At 40.6% G+C, this 19659-nt stretch overlaps 1 protein-coding gene and 1 pseudogene across 6 annotated transcripts in view; both read left to right on the forward strand.

Annotated features, from left to right (window-relative positions):
• LOC105474645 (regulator of G protein signaling 7) overlaps positions 1-11061 on the forward strand; it is a 569035-nt gene extending 557974 nt beyond the window's left edge. For all 6 annotated transcript variants that reach the window (XM_011729459.3, XM_011729461.3, XM_071073718.1 and 3 more), the window contains one exon: positions 10363-11061. Coding sequence is in view for 2 of the 6 variants with exons in the window: in XM_011729461.3 (XP_011727763.1) it covers positions 10363-10413 (51 nt within the window). In the remaining 4 variants the exon portion in view is untranslated. The remainder of the gene's footprint in view (positions 1-10362) is intronic.
• Positions 11062-14649: 3588 nt separating this feature from the next.
• LOC112425348 (52 kDa repressor of the inhibitor of the protein kinase-like) lies at positions 14650-19631 on the forward strand (annotated as a pseudogene).
• Positions 19632-19659: the final 28 nt, after the last annotated feature.

Raw genomic sequence — 19659 nt, forward strand, 5'->3', positions numbered from 1 at the left:
TTTTGTTAATATGATAACATCTAGTATTAGAAAGGGGTTAAGAAAATAGGTGATCTTGTACAATGTTCATAAAAGTCTGAATTGCTATCACTTTTCGAATAGAATTTGACAGAATGTGCCAAAAGGTCAAAAATCTCTCACTTTGAATCAGTAATTCAAGTTCTAGTAATTTAATCCTAAAAAAACCCCAGATGTTCCCACATATAAAAAATATTTGTTGCATTATATAATTGTCAAATATAGAACACAGTCTGAAAGCACAACAATTGTGAATTTCTTAAATATATCAAGACATATCTACTGTTGGAATGTTATACAAATATTAAAAATTAGATTTTAAAGCATTGGCTTTTGTTTCTTTTAATGATACCCATATTTGACATTTTTTTAAAATATTAATTTTTCTATTGCTCTTTGCAGAGCAGGGCTAACCCATGGGCGGTGTGCCCGGAGTAGCCACATTTGACCAACACATACGTGTGTTTGTGCATATTTGTATATGTGTGTGTGTACATATATATGGTTACTGTATAAACTGTATTTGTGTGTGTTTATATGTGCATAGAACCGAAATAACATAACAATACATTCCCTTATGTGCAATGCAATCTGATTTTTAAAATATATTCTATACTTAATTTTTTTCTAAGTGTTGGTAGCATCTCTCTAAATTGATTTCCTTACCAACTAATTCATTTAGTTGGTAAAACAGTATTATTTTAGAAGAAACATCTATAACATGGGTAATTGAACAAAATGTAATCTCTTTAAACATGTATCTGTGTATAAAAAGGTAGAAGGACATAATAGAAAGTAAATGATCATATATCAAGTAATACTTATTTCTTCTCTGTTTTTCTATGTTTTCTCCATTTTCTTTAGTGAACATATACTGCTTTTATTATGGAAAAAATTTTTAACTAAGAAAATGAAAGTATTTGGCTATACTTTTTCCTTCTCAATTCTCTTAGGAAGCTAGTGACCAGTACTTAAATGTATATGTGTTCATGAGCTATCTCCTTTTAGTACATAGTACTAGAATATTTTTCAGCATTCAGCGTTAAATATGACAGTTCCAAAACTAACTACAGAATTGTCTTCCTCATGTCCTTTCCATCTTAAATCTCAAGAATTCAAGCTTATCTTTAACATTCTAGGAACTCACCCATTCTCCACAGTTTTATAAAAATTATTCATTGTGTTTCAGTAAGCTCATTTGTAAGTTTACCTGGAAAAACTGATTTCATTTAAATCATGCAAGAGCTTCCCAAACACCTGGCCTAGCTTGAATTCCTTCTTGGCACCTGCCTACTTGAAAAGATTCTGATTCTATTAGTCAATCTGTTAATATTGAGGGTGTGACCAGTGACCCTCATCCCTCTCTCCACCACGCTCTCCTCCCCCAAATTAAAAGTTAATTCTCCCAAGACCTTGGAATCTCATTACCCTGATTTCTAGAAATTTATTCCCTTAATGAGATTTGCAGCCAAAGAACCTCAACTCTTGCAAATAATCAAGTACTTATTTGGAGACTACTGTAATGTTAATGTCGTTCAACAGCTGTCCGTTATTACTTCATCAGGCCAGATGACTTACAAAACCATGTAAGAAGGCATATAAAAGCACTAATACAGGTTCTACCAGTATGAATAATTCAAAGAGGGAACTGGTGGAGTTTAGGGGTAGTTAGAAGGCTTCAGCAAGGACATAGATAAGAAGTTCATCTTTGAAGAGTGGATAGGGTCTGAACAGGTACATGCACAAACAGGTGACTAGCGGAGAGAGCAGCAGGCACAACGGCCAGCCAAAGAACCACTTCGTGGGTAACAGTAAAGAGTCTGACAGGCCACGAAACCCACGAAACCTGGATTTGGAAATCCAGGCAAAGATGTTTATATTTACAAGTGAAACAGGAATTTTCAACTTGAGAGTAAAATAACAAACATCTAACATCCCTTAGTTTAGACTCTGCTAAGAGCACTCCCCATCCCTGGTTCAGTAAGTGTGAAAAAAAGGGTATTTTTTCAACATGAGAGTAAAATAACAAACGGATAACGTCTTTTAGCTCAGCCTCTCCTAAAAGCATTCCCTATCTCTGGTCCAATAGCATCTCATTTTACCACCATATGGTCAGCTCTTTTTATTAACAGAGCTGTGGGGTTGAGCATCTGGTGAGACAGTTGGATCACATAAACCAGTGGAAAGGCAATGACAAGATTTTTACCTTTCTTACTCCCAGTTCCTCTCCATAGTCTCTGCAGCCTACAAAGCACTCAAGAATATACGTCCGAGTCTACAGCAACATATGGGAGACACTCGGAGGCAATGGCTGGAGACAAACAAGCAGGAATTGTAAAAGGATAGCGAAAATGGAGGTTACATTTTTTTCCAAAAAAATCTTTTTTTTTTTTTTTTTTGGAGACAGAGTTTCGCTCTGTCGCCCAGGCTGGAGTGCGGTGGCGCGATCTCGGCTCACTGCAAACTCCACCTCCCGGGTTCACGCCATTCTCCTGCCTCAGCCTCCCGTGTAGCTGGGGCTACAGGCGCCGCCACCTCACCCGGCTAGTTTTTTTGTGTTTTTAGTAGAGACGCGGTTTCACCGTGTTAGCCAGGATGGTCTCGATCTCCCTCGTGATCCGCCCGCCTCGGCCTCCCAAAGTGCTGGGATTACAGACGTGAGCCACTGCGCCTGGCCTCAAAAAAAAAATCTAAAAGATGTTGATAACTTTCTACTCTTCTCTGTAAGCTGTTTCATAGCCACCTTCTAAAACTCTGCCCCTTTATTTCTGCTCAATCTCTTCAGTGTCCTGTAGACTAGAAAAGACTACTGTGGGCCGGGCGCGGTGGCTCACGCCTGTAATCCCAGCACTTTGGGAGGCCAAGGTGGGAGGATCACGAGGTCAGGAGATCGAGACCATCCTGGCTAACACGGTGAAACCCCGTCTCTCCTAAACATACAAAAAATTAGCCGGGCGAGGTGGCGGCGCCTGCAGTCCCAGCTACTCGGGAGGCTGAGGCAGGAGAATGGCAGGAACCCGGGAGGCGCAGCTTGCAATGAGCTGAGATCGCGCCACTGCACTCCAGCCTGGGCAGCAGAGCGAGACTCCGTCTCAAAAAAAAAAAAGACTACTGTGTTTTTTTGTTTTGTTTTGTTTTTTGTTTTTTCTTCTAGACAGAGTTTCACTCTCGTAGCCCAGGCTGGAGTGCAATGGCGTGATCTCAGCTCACTGCAACCTCCACCTCCCAGGTTCAAGTGATTATCTTGCCTCAGCCTCCCGAGTAGCTGGGACTACAGGCACCTGCCACGACGCTTGCCTAATTTTGTGATATATATATTTTTTTAGTAGAAACAGGGTTTCACTATGTTGGCCAGACTGGTCTTGAACTCCTGACCTCAGATGATCCACTGCCTCGGCCTCCCAAAGTGCTGAGATTACAGGCATGAGCCACCACGCCTGGCCATACTTTGTGTTTTTATGACAGCAATAAAATAAGTGGGCTTAGTAACTCAAGCAGGCATAGCTTCTCTCTACTTCCTTGGATTGCAGGAGAGGAATGTAGAAAGTTGCTTCCGTCTCCCTAATGCCCCAGGCTGTCAGGCTGTAGCTAAGAGCCTGGCCTTCATCAATTCCTACTGACTCAGGGCTCCTTATCATCAACTTTCTGTTACTACTTTAAGACTAAGAATGATTTTTTTTTTTTTTGAGACAGAGTCTCGCTCTGTCACCCAGACTGGAGTGGGGTGGCACGCAATCTCGGCTCACTGCAACCTCTGTCTCCTGGATTCAAGCAATTCTCCTATCTCAGCCTTCTGGTTAGCTGGAATTACAGGCATGCACCACCATGCCCTGCTTTTTTTTTTTTTTTTTTTTTTTTTGAGTAGATACATGGTTTTTCCATGTTGTCCATGCTGGTCTCAAACTCCTGACCGCAAGTGATCCACCCATCTCAGTCTCCCAAGGTACTAGGTTTACAAGCATGAGCCACTGCGCCCAGGCCAAGGATGGTGTTTTAAAAGTCAGTTAAAATTTGTACCTTTGATAGTTCACTTGGAAAAGTTAAGGACAAATACATAGGTTGTTATTTTTGTTTTGAGGGTGTTGTCCCTAATTATAACAAAATCTCTCCAAACCATTTAGGACAGAAAGGAATTGGTTTAGTGGAGGGGAAGTTTTATTGTGACACACTAGAGAACTCTCTTTGTTTATGTAATTATCATATTATAGACTAGGATGATGCTGTCTATTCACCTACGTGCCAGCTGAAGTCCCAGGTTTATTTTGTCCCAAAACTGATTATATGCTTCTTTTTCTAGCATATCACCATTAACTAGATGTTACAAAATGTCATAAGATCTTGAGTTTTTGTTATGTTCTAAGTATATTTGTCTTTCTCTATAGATTTCTGTTTCCACTATAATCTGTTTCCTTTAGAATCTGACAGGAAGAGTGTAAATCACATAACACATATGTAATCATGGGGTTAAAAATAAGTATTATTCACATAAAATTATTGAATTATTGTAAGCAATTTGGTTTTTTAAAAATGCTATTGATAGGGTTTGTTAGCCCTTTTAATTTATGGAATTAAGACTTTAAAACTTAGATATAAAAATTTCTCAGATTTGGTCAGGCACAGTGTCTCATACCTGTAATCCAAGCACTTTGGGAGACTGAGCTGGGAGGATCACTTGAGACCAGGAGTTTGAGATCAGACTGGACGACATAATGAGACCTCATCTCTACTAAAAATAAAAAATCAGCAAGGCATGGTGGTGCACACCTGTGGTCTCAGCTACTTGGGAGGCTGAGGCAGGAGGTCGCTTGAGCCTGGGAGGTCGAAGCTGCAGTAAGTCATGGTCACACCACTGCACCCTGATTTGGGTGATAGAGCAAGACCCTGTCTCAAAAATTTTAAAAATAATTTTGTAAAACCATTTCTCAGGTTCTTCAATTTGGAAAAATTGGGAAAAGATCATTGGCAGGGGCTGGTTCCATACAGCATCCGAGGAACTACACTGAAATTGATTGTTCCAAAACGGCTGACATGCAAATATCGTACCATGTATACTTCCCTGGAAGTGATCCGTGTTCTTTTTAACTTAATACATTGCAATAGAGTGAGCAACCAGAAGTGTAGACACAATAGTTTCTTTGTGCACTAGAATAGGGCTTATGTATTTTCCTTTCTAGTATGTGAATAAGGCAGGATTTGCATATGGTTTGCAAATAGATCCAAGTGATCTAAATCTTCCAATCCAGATGGCTCATTGGGCATCCATGCTGTCTGCTTTGACCTCAGTGCTGCACTTAAGATCTTTTTTTTTTTTTTTTTTTTTTTGAGATGGAATCTCACTCTACTGCCCAGGCTGGAGTGCAATGGTGTGATCTCGGCTCACTGCAACCTCTACCTCCTGGGTTCAAGCAATTCTCCTGCCTCAGCCTCCCGAGTAGCTGGGATTACAGGCGACCGCCACCACGCCCAGCTAATTTTCGTATTTTAGTAGAGATGGGGTTTCACCATGTTGGCCAGACTGGTCTCGAACTCCTGACCTCAGGTGACCCGCTGGCCTCGGCCTCCCATAGTGTTGGGATTACAGGCCTGCGCCACCTCGCCTGGTCCACACAGAGTTTTGTTGTTAAAATACACCTGTATGTTTTCTCATTTCTGCCCATTGTTATGCTAATATCACAAAGCCCCAGGTTTACTGTGGGCCTATATTTCTCTACGGGCTTCTATGAAAAAGTGTTTTTTAATTATTTCCTGGGACAAGTGCTTGTCACGCTTAACTTGTATCATATCCAATTTTTAATGAAGTCCGTATCAGGCCACGTACTAGTAGCTTTGAGGATTTGAGGATATTTGAAAAAATAAAAACAAAACTGTAGAAAGAGAACCACATTTTTTTTCTTTATAAATTGATAAGGACAACAGTAGATTTAATCGTTCAAATAAAAAAATGACTGTATCTGAGTTTCAAATGGCTTCCAATTTCAATGTAACTATTTCACTTTTTTTTTTTTTTTTTTTTTTTGAGACAGTCTCGCTCTGTCACCCAGGTTGGAGTGCAGTAGTGCGATCTCGACTCACTGCAACCTCTGCCTCCCAGATTCAAGCGATTCTCCTACCTCAGCCTCCTTAGTAGCTGGGATTACAGGCGTGTACCACCATGCCCAGCTAATTTTTGTATTTTTAGTAGATACGGGGTTTCACCATATTGGCCAGGATGGTCTCAATCTCTTGACCTCATGATCCACTGCCTAGGCCTCCCAAAGTGCTGGGATTATAGGCATCAGCCACTGCACCTGGCCCACTCCTCTTCCCAGAATTTTGAACCAAATCACATTAATCTGTAGTTTTAAAAGAAACAGTTTTATATTAGCATCTTTCCCCCAGTCTTCTACTATATAAGAATTAATTGTTGTGCCTCAACCAACGTGTACTGATGTGTACCTTCCTTTATCCCACAAAGAGTAAGCACTTTTTTTTTTTTTTTTTTTTTTTTTTGAGACAGAGTCTCACTCTGTAGCCCAGGCTGGAATGCAGTGGCCTATCTCGGCTCACTGCAACCTCCAACTCCCAGGTTCAAATGATTCTCCCACCTCAGCCTCCCAAGTAGTTGGGACTACAGGTGTGCCCCACCACACCCAGCTGATTTTTGTATTTTTAGTAGACATGGGGTTTCACCATGTTGGCCAGGCTGGTCTTGAACTCCTGGCCTCAAGTGATCCAACCATCTCGGCCTCCCAAAGTGCTGGAATTACAGGTATGAGCCACCATGCCCAGCCAAGTAAGCACGTTTTAAAGATAAATTTTTTAGTCTCAGAATAGGTATATATGCACATGTGTATATAATTCTATTCATAGCACAGAGACTACAGTAGTAAACACAGGAAATAGCGTTGTATTTAAGAACTGAATCTTTTTTATTTCAACATCATTTGATTAACTTGTTGCCCAGGATTGGGGTGGAAAAGCAGTATGATTTTATGATTTTAGCTTTTAATTTACAACTTTCTGTCCTCCTCAGTGTCAGAATAGTGACTCTGGGTTTGGATATCTTAATGAAGACAGCATATAATGATAGTATTAATTATTATAATGATAGTATAAGGTAATAGCCAACATAAACTGAGTGAACAAAATGATCCATAAATAGTTTTAAGCAATTTACGTGTATCAGTCTTCAGAACAAGATTTGAAAGTAAGTACTATTATTATCCTCATTTTACGGATGAGGAAATAGGCATGGAAGTGGAGGCAGCATTTCAGTCCGTTATAGCCAGCTATAACAAAATGCCATAAACTGGGTGGGTAGCTTATAAACAAAATAAATTTATCTCTCACAGTTCTAGAAGCTGAGAAGTCCAAGATCAAGACGCTGGCAGGTTCAGTGTCCGATGAGGGCCCCCTTCCTGATTCATAGACAGCCATCTTCCCACTGTGTCCTCACCTGGTGGGAGGGGCAAACAAGCTTCCTGGGGCCTCTTTTATAAGAGCACTAGGCCGGACGCAGTGGCTCATGCCTGTAATCCCAGCACTTTGGGAGGCCGAGGCGGGTGGATCACCTGAGGTCAGGGGTTTGGGACCAGGCTGGCCAAAATGGCGAAATCCGGCTCTACTAAAAATACAAAATTAGTCAGGCGTAGTGGCTTATGCCTGTAATCCCAGCTACTCAGGAGGCTGAGGCAGGAGAATCGCTTGAACCCAGTGACTGGGGCCTTTGGAGGCGGAGATTGCAGGGACCCGAGACTGCACCATTGCACTCCAGCCTGGGCAATAGAGTGAGACTGTCTCACACACACACACACACACACACACACACACACACACAGACACACAGACAGACATAAATAGCACTAATTCCATTAATGACAGCTTCACCCTCATACCTGGTCACTTCCCAAAGCCCCCACCTCCTAATAGCATCACATAGGAGAGTAGGCTTTGAACACGTGAGCTTTGAGGGGGACAGACATTCAGACCAGAGCAGGCAGGAATGCATATTTTATTTATAAAGCAGGGTCTCTTGTTAATAAACTGTTTTCTCTTTTATTGTTGTTTCTCCCATAAAGTGAATAAACAGAAGCCTAGTGGAAAATACCAACATTAAATTTTGATATTAGCCAGGCGCGGTGACTCATGCCTATAATCCCAGCACTTTGGGAGGCTGAGGCGGGCGGATCACAAGGTCAGGAGATTGAGACCATCCTGGCCAACATGGTGAAACCCTATCTCTACTAAAAATACAAAAAATTAGCTGGGTGTGGTGGCGGGTGCCTGTAGTCACAGCTACTCCGCAGGCTGAGGCAGGAGAATCGCTTGAATCCGGGAGGCGGAGGTTGCAGTGAGCCGAGATTTAGCCACTGCACTTCAGACTGACAACAGAGTGAGACTCCGTCTCAAAACAAAACAAAACAAAACAAAAACCACTTTAATATCTTCCCTCTCAGTTGCTGAAAGCTAAGTTGTGGACCCTTTTCCCAATTAAGAAAAAACTAAGAGAAAATGGTGCATGATTTTCATTGCTGCTGTTCATATCAGCAAAGGCCCCTTATCAGTAATTATGTGGTGTGTAAAGAAAGGTTGATTATGGAATTATTAATCTTTTCTTAAACATACTGTCTTTTTCCAAAAATGTGGCTGCTATGAACTGAATATTTCTGTTCCCTCCCCACTCAAGTTCACATGTTAAATCCTAATCTCAAGGGTGACGGTATTAGGAGACAGGGCCTTTGGAAGGTAATTAGATCATGAAGGTGAAGCCCTTATGAGCAGGAGCCTTTATCAGATAAGCCCAGGGAGCTTATTTCCTTCTTCCATTATCTGAGGGCACAACAAGAATGCACCACTGATAAACCAAGGAGAAGGCCCTCACTAGACAAACAATCTATAAGTGTCTAGATCTTGGACTTCCCAGGCCTATAAGAAATAAATTTCTGTTGTTTATAAGCCATTTAGTCTATGGTTTTCTGTTATAGCAGCCCAAACAGACTAAGGCAATGACCATGAGTGATGATGTATCTCCCATCACCGCCAACCCCTTTCTAAAACGGAGCCACATTAGGTAGCAAATCAAGACTATTGCTATGACTGTAATTTATTACTAAAATATATGTTTCCAATTTTTTATTTTTACTTATTATTTTATCTTGAGATGTACAAAAATTCATTAAATAACTGGCCCACATAATTTTTTAATAGAACATATAAAATAAGACATGAAATGAGAACCACCAGTTTTGTATTCTGATCAAATACTTCAAATTTTTTTTTTTTTTTTTGGAGATAGTTTCGCTCTTGTCACCCAGGCTGGAGTATAGTGGTGCGATCTCGGCTCATTGCAACCTCCACCTCCTGGGTTCAAGTGATTCTCCTGCTTCAGCATCCTGAGTAGCTGCGATTACAGGTGCCCGCCACCACACCCGACTTATTTTTGTACTTTTAGTAGAGAGGGAGTTTTGCCATGTTGGGCAGGCTGGTTTCAAACTCCTGACCTCAGATGATCTGCCTACCTCAGCCTCCCAAAGTGCTGGGCTTACAGGCGTGAGCCACTGTGCCCGGCCTCAGATTTCTTCTCTCTCTAGAGTACTTGTAATTAACAGCAACAATGTTGACTTATGAGATTTCTAAAACCTACGTATGTGCTTTACGTAATCGTATATGTGGAATCAGAATAGATCAGATTTTTTCTTGGATTAGGGTTGGAAGAAGTCAGGAAAGGATAGGAAGACGTCAACAGCTGGAAACAGGGAACAAATAGACTTTTATCTTCAGATGTGTAATTTTCACCTTTTTCTCCATTATTATGTAAGGTAGGGGACACACTCAATCTTGAGTTTCATGAATCACACCCTCAAAAACTGCATTTTGTTTGATTCAATCATATCCTCTACATTTCTAGATATTTATAAATGTGACATTAATTTCAGCCATTGAACAAGAATGCACTCACATTATTATCTTTCAGAGCAGCTTACTAAGATTTGTTGTAACATGTTTATAATCAGTTGGGAACCTAGATGTTGCTTCATTGCTAAGCCTTGATGGAACATTTATGGATATGTTTTATGATTTGCTGATCTGTGCTGTGAAACCATCAGTCTGTTTGCAGTGGGGAGGAAGGATTTGGGAGGGGTAGGAGGGTGGAGGGAGGGAGGATAGTTTTGTTTGACGTGTCAGTGGAGGGAGGGAGCGGGGAAGGCAGGTTGGTCATGAAGTTTGAACTAAGATGGACTTAAAGGGTTCAGTTTTGACCCTTGCACACAAATCAGCTACAGTAAATAGTTGCTACTACCAAGCAGGTTTTCAGTGATCATACTTGATTTTCTTTCTTTTTTCTTGTTTTATATATTTTCTCAGGGGAAATCTCTCACGTCCAAGAGGTTAACAAGCCTTGTTCAGTCTTACTAAACGGATCATCTTGTAGCATGAATGCAGACTGGAGTCACTGCACATACTTTGTAGCTCGCTGTTGTGATCTGGAGCAGAGGACATTAGAACAAGATGTTGCATGAGCAAAGGACCTAAATTGTTATTTGTGTGTGTACATTCCATCTCCAGTGGACTCTTCCATCTCAATGCCTCCATTCCAAACTGTTGTCTGCTTTCTTTCTCCCTCTACTTACCCTGGATCTGTGTCTTTTCCTTTTTAACAAGTTCAAGTGAAGTAAAACCTTTTCTTTTTTTCCTTCTCTCTCTCTCTCTCTCTCAAAGCTTCAGCTAGACACACAGTTCACTGAAAATTCAGTCAGTCAAAAACTGGAAGAACTGTAAAAGAAAAAAGTATATATCAATAAGTATACATACGGCTTCACATTTATTAAACAGTAAATTCGCACAGAAAGTTTCATTTCACCAATGTATCCACAGTCGGAAAGAAACTCCTGTCTTTGTCTGTTGTCTGTACATTCTCCGTTAATGTTTCTTGCATTTATTTTTATACCATATTTAAAGAAGAAACACCTTTTACTCCAAATGTATTAAAGTTGTTCCCTTCTCTGTAAATTTGTGTATGTTTATATTGTTGTTTTATCTTTCATTAAAAGATGCAGAATCTCATTGCTTTTGTAACTTTTGACTTCTATGCTAACTAAAAAAGAAAATGCTGAGAAATCCACAAACCCACAACTGCAGAGTTAAATTTAGGTTGTCACCTTGAAATTTATTTCAGGGTTTCAAGACACGCTTGGATAGTACAGAAGCCAAGGGCAGATGGAAGTTTTTTTTGGAGGCTCACCTGGGACTTGGTAGATTCTTTTTCTCCCATGGAAGAACAACACAAATTGACTTTCCACATTTTCAAAGCTATTTAAAAGGCCTTTCTGCCTCATGATGAATATGTATCTGTGCATTTTGCAAACTAATATTTCTGTTCGAATTAGGCTTAAGTGTGACTTATTAAATCAGGTACTGATTTGTTCTTTAAAACACAATTCTAAAAATATCATAGGTCAGTGCCTCTTAACTTTTTGGAGGTTACAGATTATTTTGAGAATACATTCACCTCTTGGCATCCCTGGGAAATTGGTTCCTGGACCTCCTCAGACACCAAAATCCACAGATGCTCAAGTCACTAATATAAAATGGTGTGGTGTTTGCATATAACCTATGTAAATCCTCCCACATACTAAATAATCTCTAGATTATTATAATATCTAATACAATGTAATGCTGTATAGTTGTTGTACTGTATTTTTAATTAATATAACTTTAATTGTTGAATTATTATTTTTATTTTTGACTTTTTTCAAATATTTTCCATCCAAGGTTGCTTAAATCTAAAGCTATGGAACCTGTGGATATGGAGGGCTGACTGTGTGATGTAATTAGTAAAATTTAGTGATGCTTACTAAGTGCCTGCCACTTCATTAAGAGTTTTCCATGCCATCAGAATTCTCGCATTTAATCATCGCAGCAGTCCTGTAAGACCATTTCTGCAATTTTGAGAACGCTGAAGCAGAGAGAGGTTAAGTAACTTGTTTGAAGTCACCGAGCTAAGTAGTGGATTGGGATCATACGGAAGGATAAAAATCTTTGCTTCTACCCTTCTAGGAGCTTAGCTGTGGCTCTGTAACAAAAGACAGATTAACAACAGAGAAGCATACAAATTTACGTAATAGAAGTATTACGTGCCAGGTGCGGTGGCTCACGCCTGTAATCCCAGCACTTTGGGAGGCCGAGGCAGGTGGATCATCTGAGGTCGGGAGTTCAAGGCCAGCCTGGCCAACATGGTGAAACCCCCGTCTCTACTAAAAATCCAAAGATTAGCTGGGCATGATTAGCGGGCACCTGTAATCCTAGCTACTTCGGAGGCGGAGGCATGAGAATCGCTTGAACCCAGGAGGCGGAGATTGCAGTGAGCTGAGATTGTGCCATTGCATTCCAGCCTGCGCTACAAGAGTGAAACTCGGTCTCAAAAAAAAAAAAAAAAAGTATTATGTGACATGGGAGGCTTCATTAAGAAATGAATACCTTAAAAAAATGATTAAACCTGAGTGTTTCTTTATACTAGGTTTGATGAAGAGTCGTGGGAAAATGTGATAGGGCAGAGAGATAGGCCCTAAGGGCAGTAAACTGGGAGAAACTCAGCAAGTCCTGTTCATTCAGATTCTCTTCAGCACCCCTCCATCTTCAGGGAGAAGAATGCTCCATTTCTCTGGATATAAAGACAGCATCTCTCACAGGAGGGTCTTATGACCTGCTTCAAGGGAAGGTCAGAGAGTCCCTCCTGAACCTGCCATTTCTCAAATTTCTTCAGCTTAAAATATTCAATATTGTGGAATAGAACTCACAAACCCCATCATCATATAAACCCAGGCAGTCTGATTGCAGGGCACACTATACTGCCCACCTATCCATTATACCACAAATTTCTTTTGATAAAAAGTATGTGAAAGTTCACAGAAACTCACAGTTGTACTGTATTTTAGGACATTCACAGACTAATCTCTGTAGCTCATCCATGGACCCCAAGTAAACAACATGACTCACTTTAAGGGCTGGATCAGTGGCAAAAAAAGGTTACCCAGCCAGGAGATGGGCCTGACTTGTCTGCTTTTGCATAAACCAAGGCATTGCAGACTCTGGTTATTTAAAAAAGAAACCAAGTTATTAATGCCTGTTACTTACTATAGATAAATTTAAATTCTGAAAAAATTTACTATCATTCATGATAAATCAGCAGTGGAGTCTGTTGGTTATTTAATAAAACTCACATAATGGAAGAGACTTGATAGGAGAAATTTATATATAAGCTATAATCTAAACACTGTAAACAGTATAGGAGATATTTAATTATATGCTCATGTTTAAAAAGAAGAAGAATCCATAAAATGCAAGTAAATTAAATTGATAGACCGTATCCCTTAAAATCACTCAATTCAGGACAGTCTTGGACAGACAGCGCTGAAGTTAGATTAAAACTCTAGTTAGTAGAAACATTCTTTTAAGGGAAACAATAATCCTATAAGAAGAGTATGGTGTTTAAACAATAAGCCTTGCACAAATACAATTGGTTGTTTCAATGGTTGTCTTTCACAAGCCATCAGTCCTTAGAGGTCCGTCCTTCCTGGTAATTCCAAATCATGGAAAAATTTGCCCTTCTTGGCATTTTTAATCATAGAAAAAAAAAAAAAACCAGCAGAAAAGAGAAACCCTCAGGCAAGTATCCCCAAGTCAAGAATTCCTAATTTAAAAAGTTACTCAAGTTACTCAAGCCTAATAACTCCATTTAATGTGGCCTAGACAAGACTCAGATACACAGCTTGCTTCAGTCTCGTTGAGGTTTGTCAGATGCTTCAGGAGAAGCACAGAAAAGTGCTGGAGTTCCTTGCAGTTCGCTCCAGTAAGCCCTTGGCATCTGCCTCCCACCCCATGCTAAAACCATTTGATCTATAAGGCATAGAATAAAAATCCCTTAAGTTTCTATTTAATAAAATTGTTTTTAAGTTTTAAATTTTTTAACTTTGAGACCATCAAAAAAGTTATCCTCCAATAAACCAGAGTTTCTACACTCACACTGCAGAGCTATTTTCATCCTCTAAATTGCGTTGACCCAATTCTCCTCTGAGCGATGTTACAATAATGTGTTCCGTGGATCTGCACAGGATTTTCTGCTTGAATCAAAATAACAGGAATATGGCCAGCAACCTTATCTAAGCTGTGTCCGAAAATAAACGAAGGCAGAAACCCTTCCTCTTCGTAATGAGCAGTGTGAGACTTGATCTTGCTACTCAGGACTCACAGCTGTGCCCTTAGTTCTCCTGGTTGGCTGCTCACTTCTCTTTACATGATGGTTTATGAATAATTCTGGTCTACTGAGAGAGGCAAGTCTTGGCTGCTAGCACGAATTTAGTCTAGTTGCATGCACGGATTGTCTCCACACAGAAGATTCTGTGTCCTTAAATACACATTTGAAAGAGCACGTTGAATATTTAGTTGTTTTACTGTGGTCTGTGACTACCTCTTTGCACATTTTAGTAACCCTCTAAAACGTCAGCAGGAAACAGCCAAAGCTACCAATCCATCCCCTAAGCCATTTTAAGAAATAGTGCATAATAATGAAGAATTTAAAGAACATAAAGAATAGAGAGGAACTATATTCATGTATTACACACACACACACAAATAGGTATCTTATACATTTTATTGTACAACCATACATGTGTACTTTTTGTTGAAAATGTTGTGCTCTAGCACTCATTTTTTAAAAGACATCAAATGATGTATCAAACATAAGATGCTTCCATTTAAAAATCAGATTAGAAGAAAAACTTGCCGATGCCCTTAGATATTTTGAGGAGTTTTTGGAGCTGAAATGTGTAATGTGTTTACCACTTCATTTTCAAAAAGGTCATTAGAGGCTGGGTAGACATGAATACTTCTTGATTTAAAAATTGATTAACAGGCATTGAGGGAAGGAGGCGGCAGCGTCCCGGGCGGGTAGGATGATGCACCAGAGACGGCGATGGCAGCAGTAAGCCCTCCCGGCCGCTCAGAGCGCTGTAGAGCAGCGTTCTCAGCCCGGCCTCTGACCACGGCGCCCCTCCTCGAGGCTTAGCCTGGCGCCCCTCCCGGGCCCGGAGGGTTGACCTGCTTGCTCTCCCCGGCCAGGTGGCCGTCCTGGCTGCCCTCCCCGGCCCCGATGGCCGGCAAGCCTGCTCTCCTCGGCCCCGACGGAGGGAAGGGCTGGGCAGGCAGGCTGGCGGGCGGGCTGGCGACCATGCAGAACTTCTGCGCGCCGCCGAACTGCACGCGGAAGAGCACGCAGTCAGACCTGGCCTTCTTCAGGTTGCCGAGGGACCCGACCAGATGCCAGAAGTGGGTGAATTGTAGGAGAGCAGACTTAGAAGATGAAACACCTGATCAGCTAAATAAACATGACCGGTGAGGGGTCCAACATTTTGAGACGTCTAGGGTCTGTAGAACTAGTCCTTATAGGACAGTTATATGAGATAATGCAATACCAACAATATTTGCTCTTACCAGTCATTTGAACAACCTACCTAGAAAATGAATAAAAGAATTGTTGATGAACCTTCTGAACAGGAACAAAAACATAAAGAAATCAACAACAGCAATGCTCAAAACCCCAGTAAAGAAGGGGGTGAAGGGCCAGATGAGGACATTTTACCTCTAACCCTTGAAGAGAAGGAAAACAAAGGATACCTAAAATCTCTGTTTGAAATCTTGATTCTGATGGAAAAGCAAAACATACCTCTGGATGGACATGAGGCCGATGAAATCCCAGAAGGTCTCTTTGCTCCAGATAACGTTCACGCAGTGCTGGAGTGCTGGATAAATTGTGGTCAAGGGGTCCTGAGAAAGCGCTTTGAGACAAGAGCAGTTAACACGTTGTTTTGTTTAAAAAACACAGCAGAGGCAGATGTAGAGATCTGTGAGAGCTGTATTCGGGAATAAACTCTAAGGGAAGTGAGAGACTCACATTTCTTTTCCATTATCACTGATGATGTAATGGACATGGTAGGGGAAGGACATCTACCTGTGTCGGTGAGGTTTGTTGATGAGTCTCGTTGAGGTTTGTTGATGAGTCTCATAAAATAAGAGGGTAATTTGCAGGCTTCCTGCCTTATGAAGCTGATGCAGAAATTTTGGCTGTGAAATTTCACACTACGATAGCTGAGAAGTGGGGATTAAATATGGAGTATTGTCATGGCCAAGCTTACGTTGTGTCTACTGAATTTTCTTCCAAAATGGAAGTTGTTCCTTCTAGACTTTTAGAGATATATCCCCAAGCTATCTACCCACTCTGCTCTTCCTGTGTCTTAAATATGTGATTGATAAAATCAGTATCTGTTATGGGAGTATCTGTTGTGTTAGGTACAATTGAGGGAGTTTGTTCTTTTTTTCCATCAATCACCACAACTGCTTTTAGAATTTGACAATGTAATTTCTGTTCTTTTTTCAGAACAGTAAAGAAAGGGATAAAGAACTGAAGGAACTCTGCCATTCTCGTGGACAGGCAGGCATGATGTTTTTGAAATTTTAGTGGAACTTCTGCAAGCATTTGTTTTATGTTTAGATGGTATAAATAGTGACACAAATATTAGATGGAATAACTGTGTAGCTGGCCGAGCATTTGTACTCTACAGTGCAGTAACAGATTTTGATTTCATTGTTACTATTGTTGTTCTTAAAAATACCCTATCTTTTACAAGAGCCTTTGGGAAAAATCTCCAGGGGCAAACCTTTGATGTCTTCTTTGCAGCCGATAGCTTGACTGCAGTACTGCATTCACTCAGTGAAGTGATGGAGAATATTGAAGTTTGTCAGGAATTTTGGTTTGAGGAAGTCACAAATTTGGCAACCAAACTTGATATTCAAGTGAAACTCCCTGGGAAATTTTGCAGAGCTTACCAGAGTAACTTGAAATCTCAGCTAACCTCTGAGAGTTACTATAAAGAAATCCTGGCTGGGCGCGGTGGCTCAAGCCTGTAATCCCAGCACTTTGGGAGGCCGAGACGGGCGGATCACGAGGTCAGGAGATGGAGACCATCCTGGCTAACACGGTGAAACCCTGTCTCTACTAAAAAATACAAAAAACTAGCCAGGTGAGGTGGCGGGCGCCTGTAGTCCCAGCTACTCGGGAGGCTGAGGCAGGAGAATGGCGTGAACCCGGGAGGCAGAGCTTGCAGTGAGCTGAGATCCAGCCACTGCACTCCAGCCTGGGCGACAGAGCGAGACTCCGTCTCAAAAAAAAAAAAAAAAAGAAAAGAAAAGAAATCCTAAGTGTCCTAACAGTGGAGCACATTATTCAGGAACTTAAAGATGTGATCTCAGAACAGCACCTCAGAGCTCTTAAATGCTTATCTCTGGTACCCTCAGTCATGGGACACCTCCAATTCAATACGTCAGAGGAACACCAGGCTGACATGTATAGAAATGACTTACCCAATCCCGACATGCTCTCAGCCGAGCTTCATTGTTGGAGAATCAAATGGAAACGGGGAAAGACACAGAGCTCTGTCCACCATTTATGAAGCCCTCCACCTGCCTGACATCAAGTTCTTTCCTAATGTGTATGCTAAATGACCTATTGCCAAAGGTCCCGTGTATTCCTCCTGTGATGAAGGTTGAGAATGAGCAGTATGAAAATGGATGAAAGCATCTTAAAGCGTACTTCAGGAATACTTTGACAGACCAAAGGTCAAGTAACTTGGCTTAGATTAACATAAATTTTGATATAAAATATGACCTGGATTTATTGGTGGACACGTTTTTGGTTTTTTGTTTGTTTGTTTTTGATGGAGTCTCGCTCTGTTGCCCAGGCTGGAGTGAAGTGGCGTGATCTCGGCTCCCTGCAAGCTCCGCCTCCCGGGTTCACGCCATTCTCCTGGGTGGACACATATATTAAACTCTATAAAAGTAAGTCAGAGTTTCCCACAGATGATTTAGAAACCATGGAAAATACCTAAGAGACTTTCAAAAATAGTCTTTCTTGTATTTGATATTTGGAAGAAAAGCCTTAAAGTGTATGTAGGTCTTAATTACTTAATATCTTTGCCTATAGGCCTCCATTGAATACATTAGCCATTGATAATCTACCTGTTTAAACGGCCCGTTTGAACCCTCATGCTTTGAAGACCTGTCTGTTCTTCCAGAAGAGTACATTGAAAGTGCCATCTTTCACTTCCGCATGATCTCTGCGGGTGGCACTCTGCAATTGTTGAAGTCATTTTAGACATAGCATTTATTATCACTGTGGATCTCTGCTCAGGTGTTGAGTTACCAATTCTTTGAAGAAACATATTTTGAAGAAGTGTGGGAGGAAGGAATACATTTTATAAAGTGTTGAAGCCCGCAATTGACCTTTGACTAATAGGAGTTTTAAGTATGTTAAAAATCTATACTGGACAGTTACAATAAATTACCAGAGAAAGAGAAGCTTGTGAGCTTGCCAAGCAAGGATTCCAGGGTAGATTTTTGTCTTTCACAAATGAACTTAAAGGAACAAATGACAGTTAAAGGTTGAATGGAAGAACCTGCTGTTGTTCCACATCTAGTTATTACTGTTTACATTCCTTTGTGGAGCCTACATCTTCCTAAGCTTTTTAGTAAATACAAGTTGAACACTTCTGTTTCATGGTTAAGACAGAATCAGAGGCTATGGATACTGACAACTCATTTATCTTTTTTTTTTTTTTTTTGTCTTTTTTCATGACTCTTACCTACTGCCTCATCTTGATTTATAAGCAAAACCCAGAAAACCTACAAATAGAAGTGTTTTGGCTTATCTAGAAAAACGTGGAAAATATTGCAGTTATTTTTGGTGAGGAAAATAAACTTTGTATAATTCATTTCAATCTAAATAAAATGCAAATTTTGTTTTAAAAATTTGATTAATAAATCTTGATATCTTAATCAGGTTATAGGACCTTAATCATTTCACAATTGTTGGGAAATAAAGCCGAGCATGTTTGATATCTTTTAAAGGTTAATATCATCTTTCTCCAGTATTGGTTGAAAGGGTAAAGATAATGTAAATTATCAAGCACAATTCTTGATACATAATGGATAAAGCAATGTTTGTCTTACCTGCTTCCTTTTTCTCCAAAAGGTCATCAATGCAGAAAGATAAAAGAAATATCCACACATCCCTCCTAGCTGGGGTGGGGTCAGAGATGAAGTTTAGGAGGCCAAAACTGAGTGGTGTGGATCAGGATCCCAGAGATCACAGGAAACACCTAGAGCAGAGTCAGATATGGTAGTGGGCTGCAAACCAATCAGATAGAGTCCATAAAGCACCAGGACGAAAAAGGTGACCAAAAGGTGATACTGGGCTAAGTCAAGGAGACAGCATCCTTGAATAAGTGGGTTCTGGAAACTCCACTTCTAGAAAACAAAGGCAGAGGTTGTTTTGAAGAAATCTACAGCCTCATGCTATGGTGTGAATGTTTGCCTCCTCCAAGAGTCATGTTGAAGATTCGGTATTTAAGAGGTGATTGGGTTACATTTGCTCTTCTGTCATGAATGGAAGAACCTATTCGTGGATTAGTAGACTAATGGGTTATCACAGGAGTGTATCTGTTATAAAAGCCAGTTTGGCATTTTCTTGTCCTCTTGACATGTGACACCCTGAGCTGCCTTAGGACAGAGTCCCCACCAGCAAGAAGGCCCCCATCAGATGCAGCCCCTCAA

This window comes from Macaca nemestrina, chromosome 1 (assembly GCF_043159975.1).
Source record: "Macaca nemestrina isolate mMacNem1 chromosome 1, mMacNem.hap1, whole genome shotgun sequence".
NCBI classification, from domain to species: domain Eukaryota; kingdom Metazoa; phylum Chordata; class Mammalia; order Primates; family Cercopithecidae; genus Macaca; species Macaca nemestrina.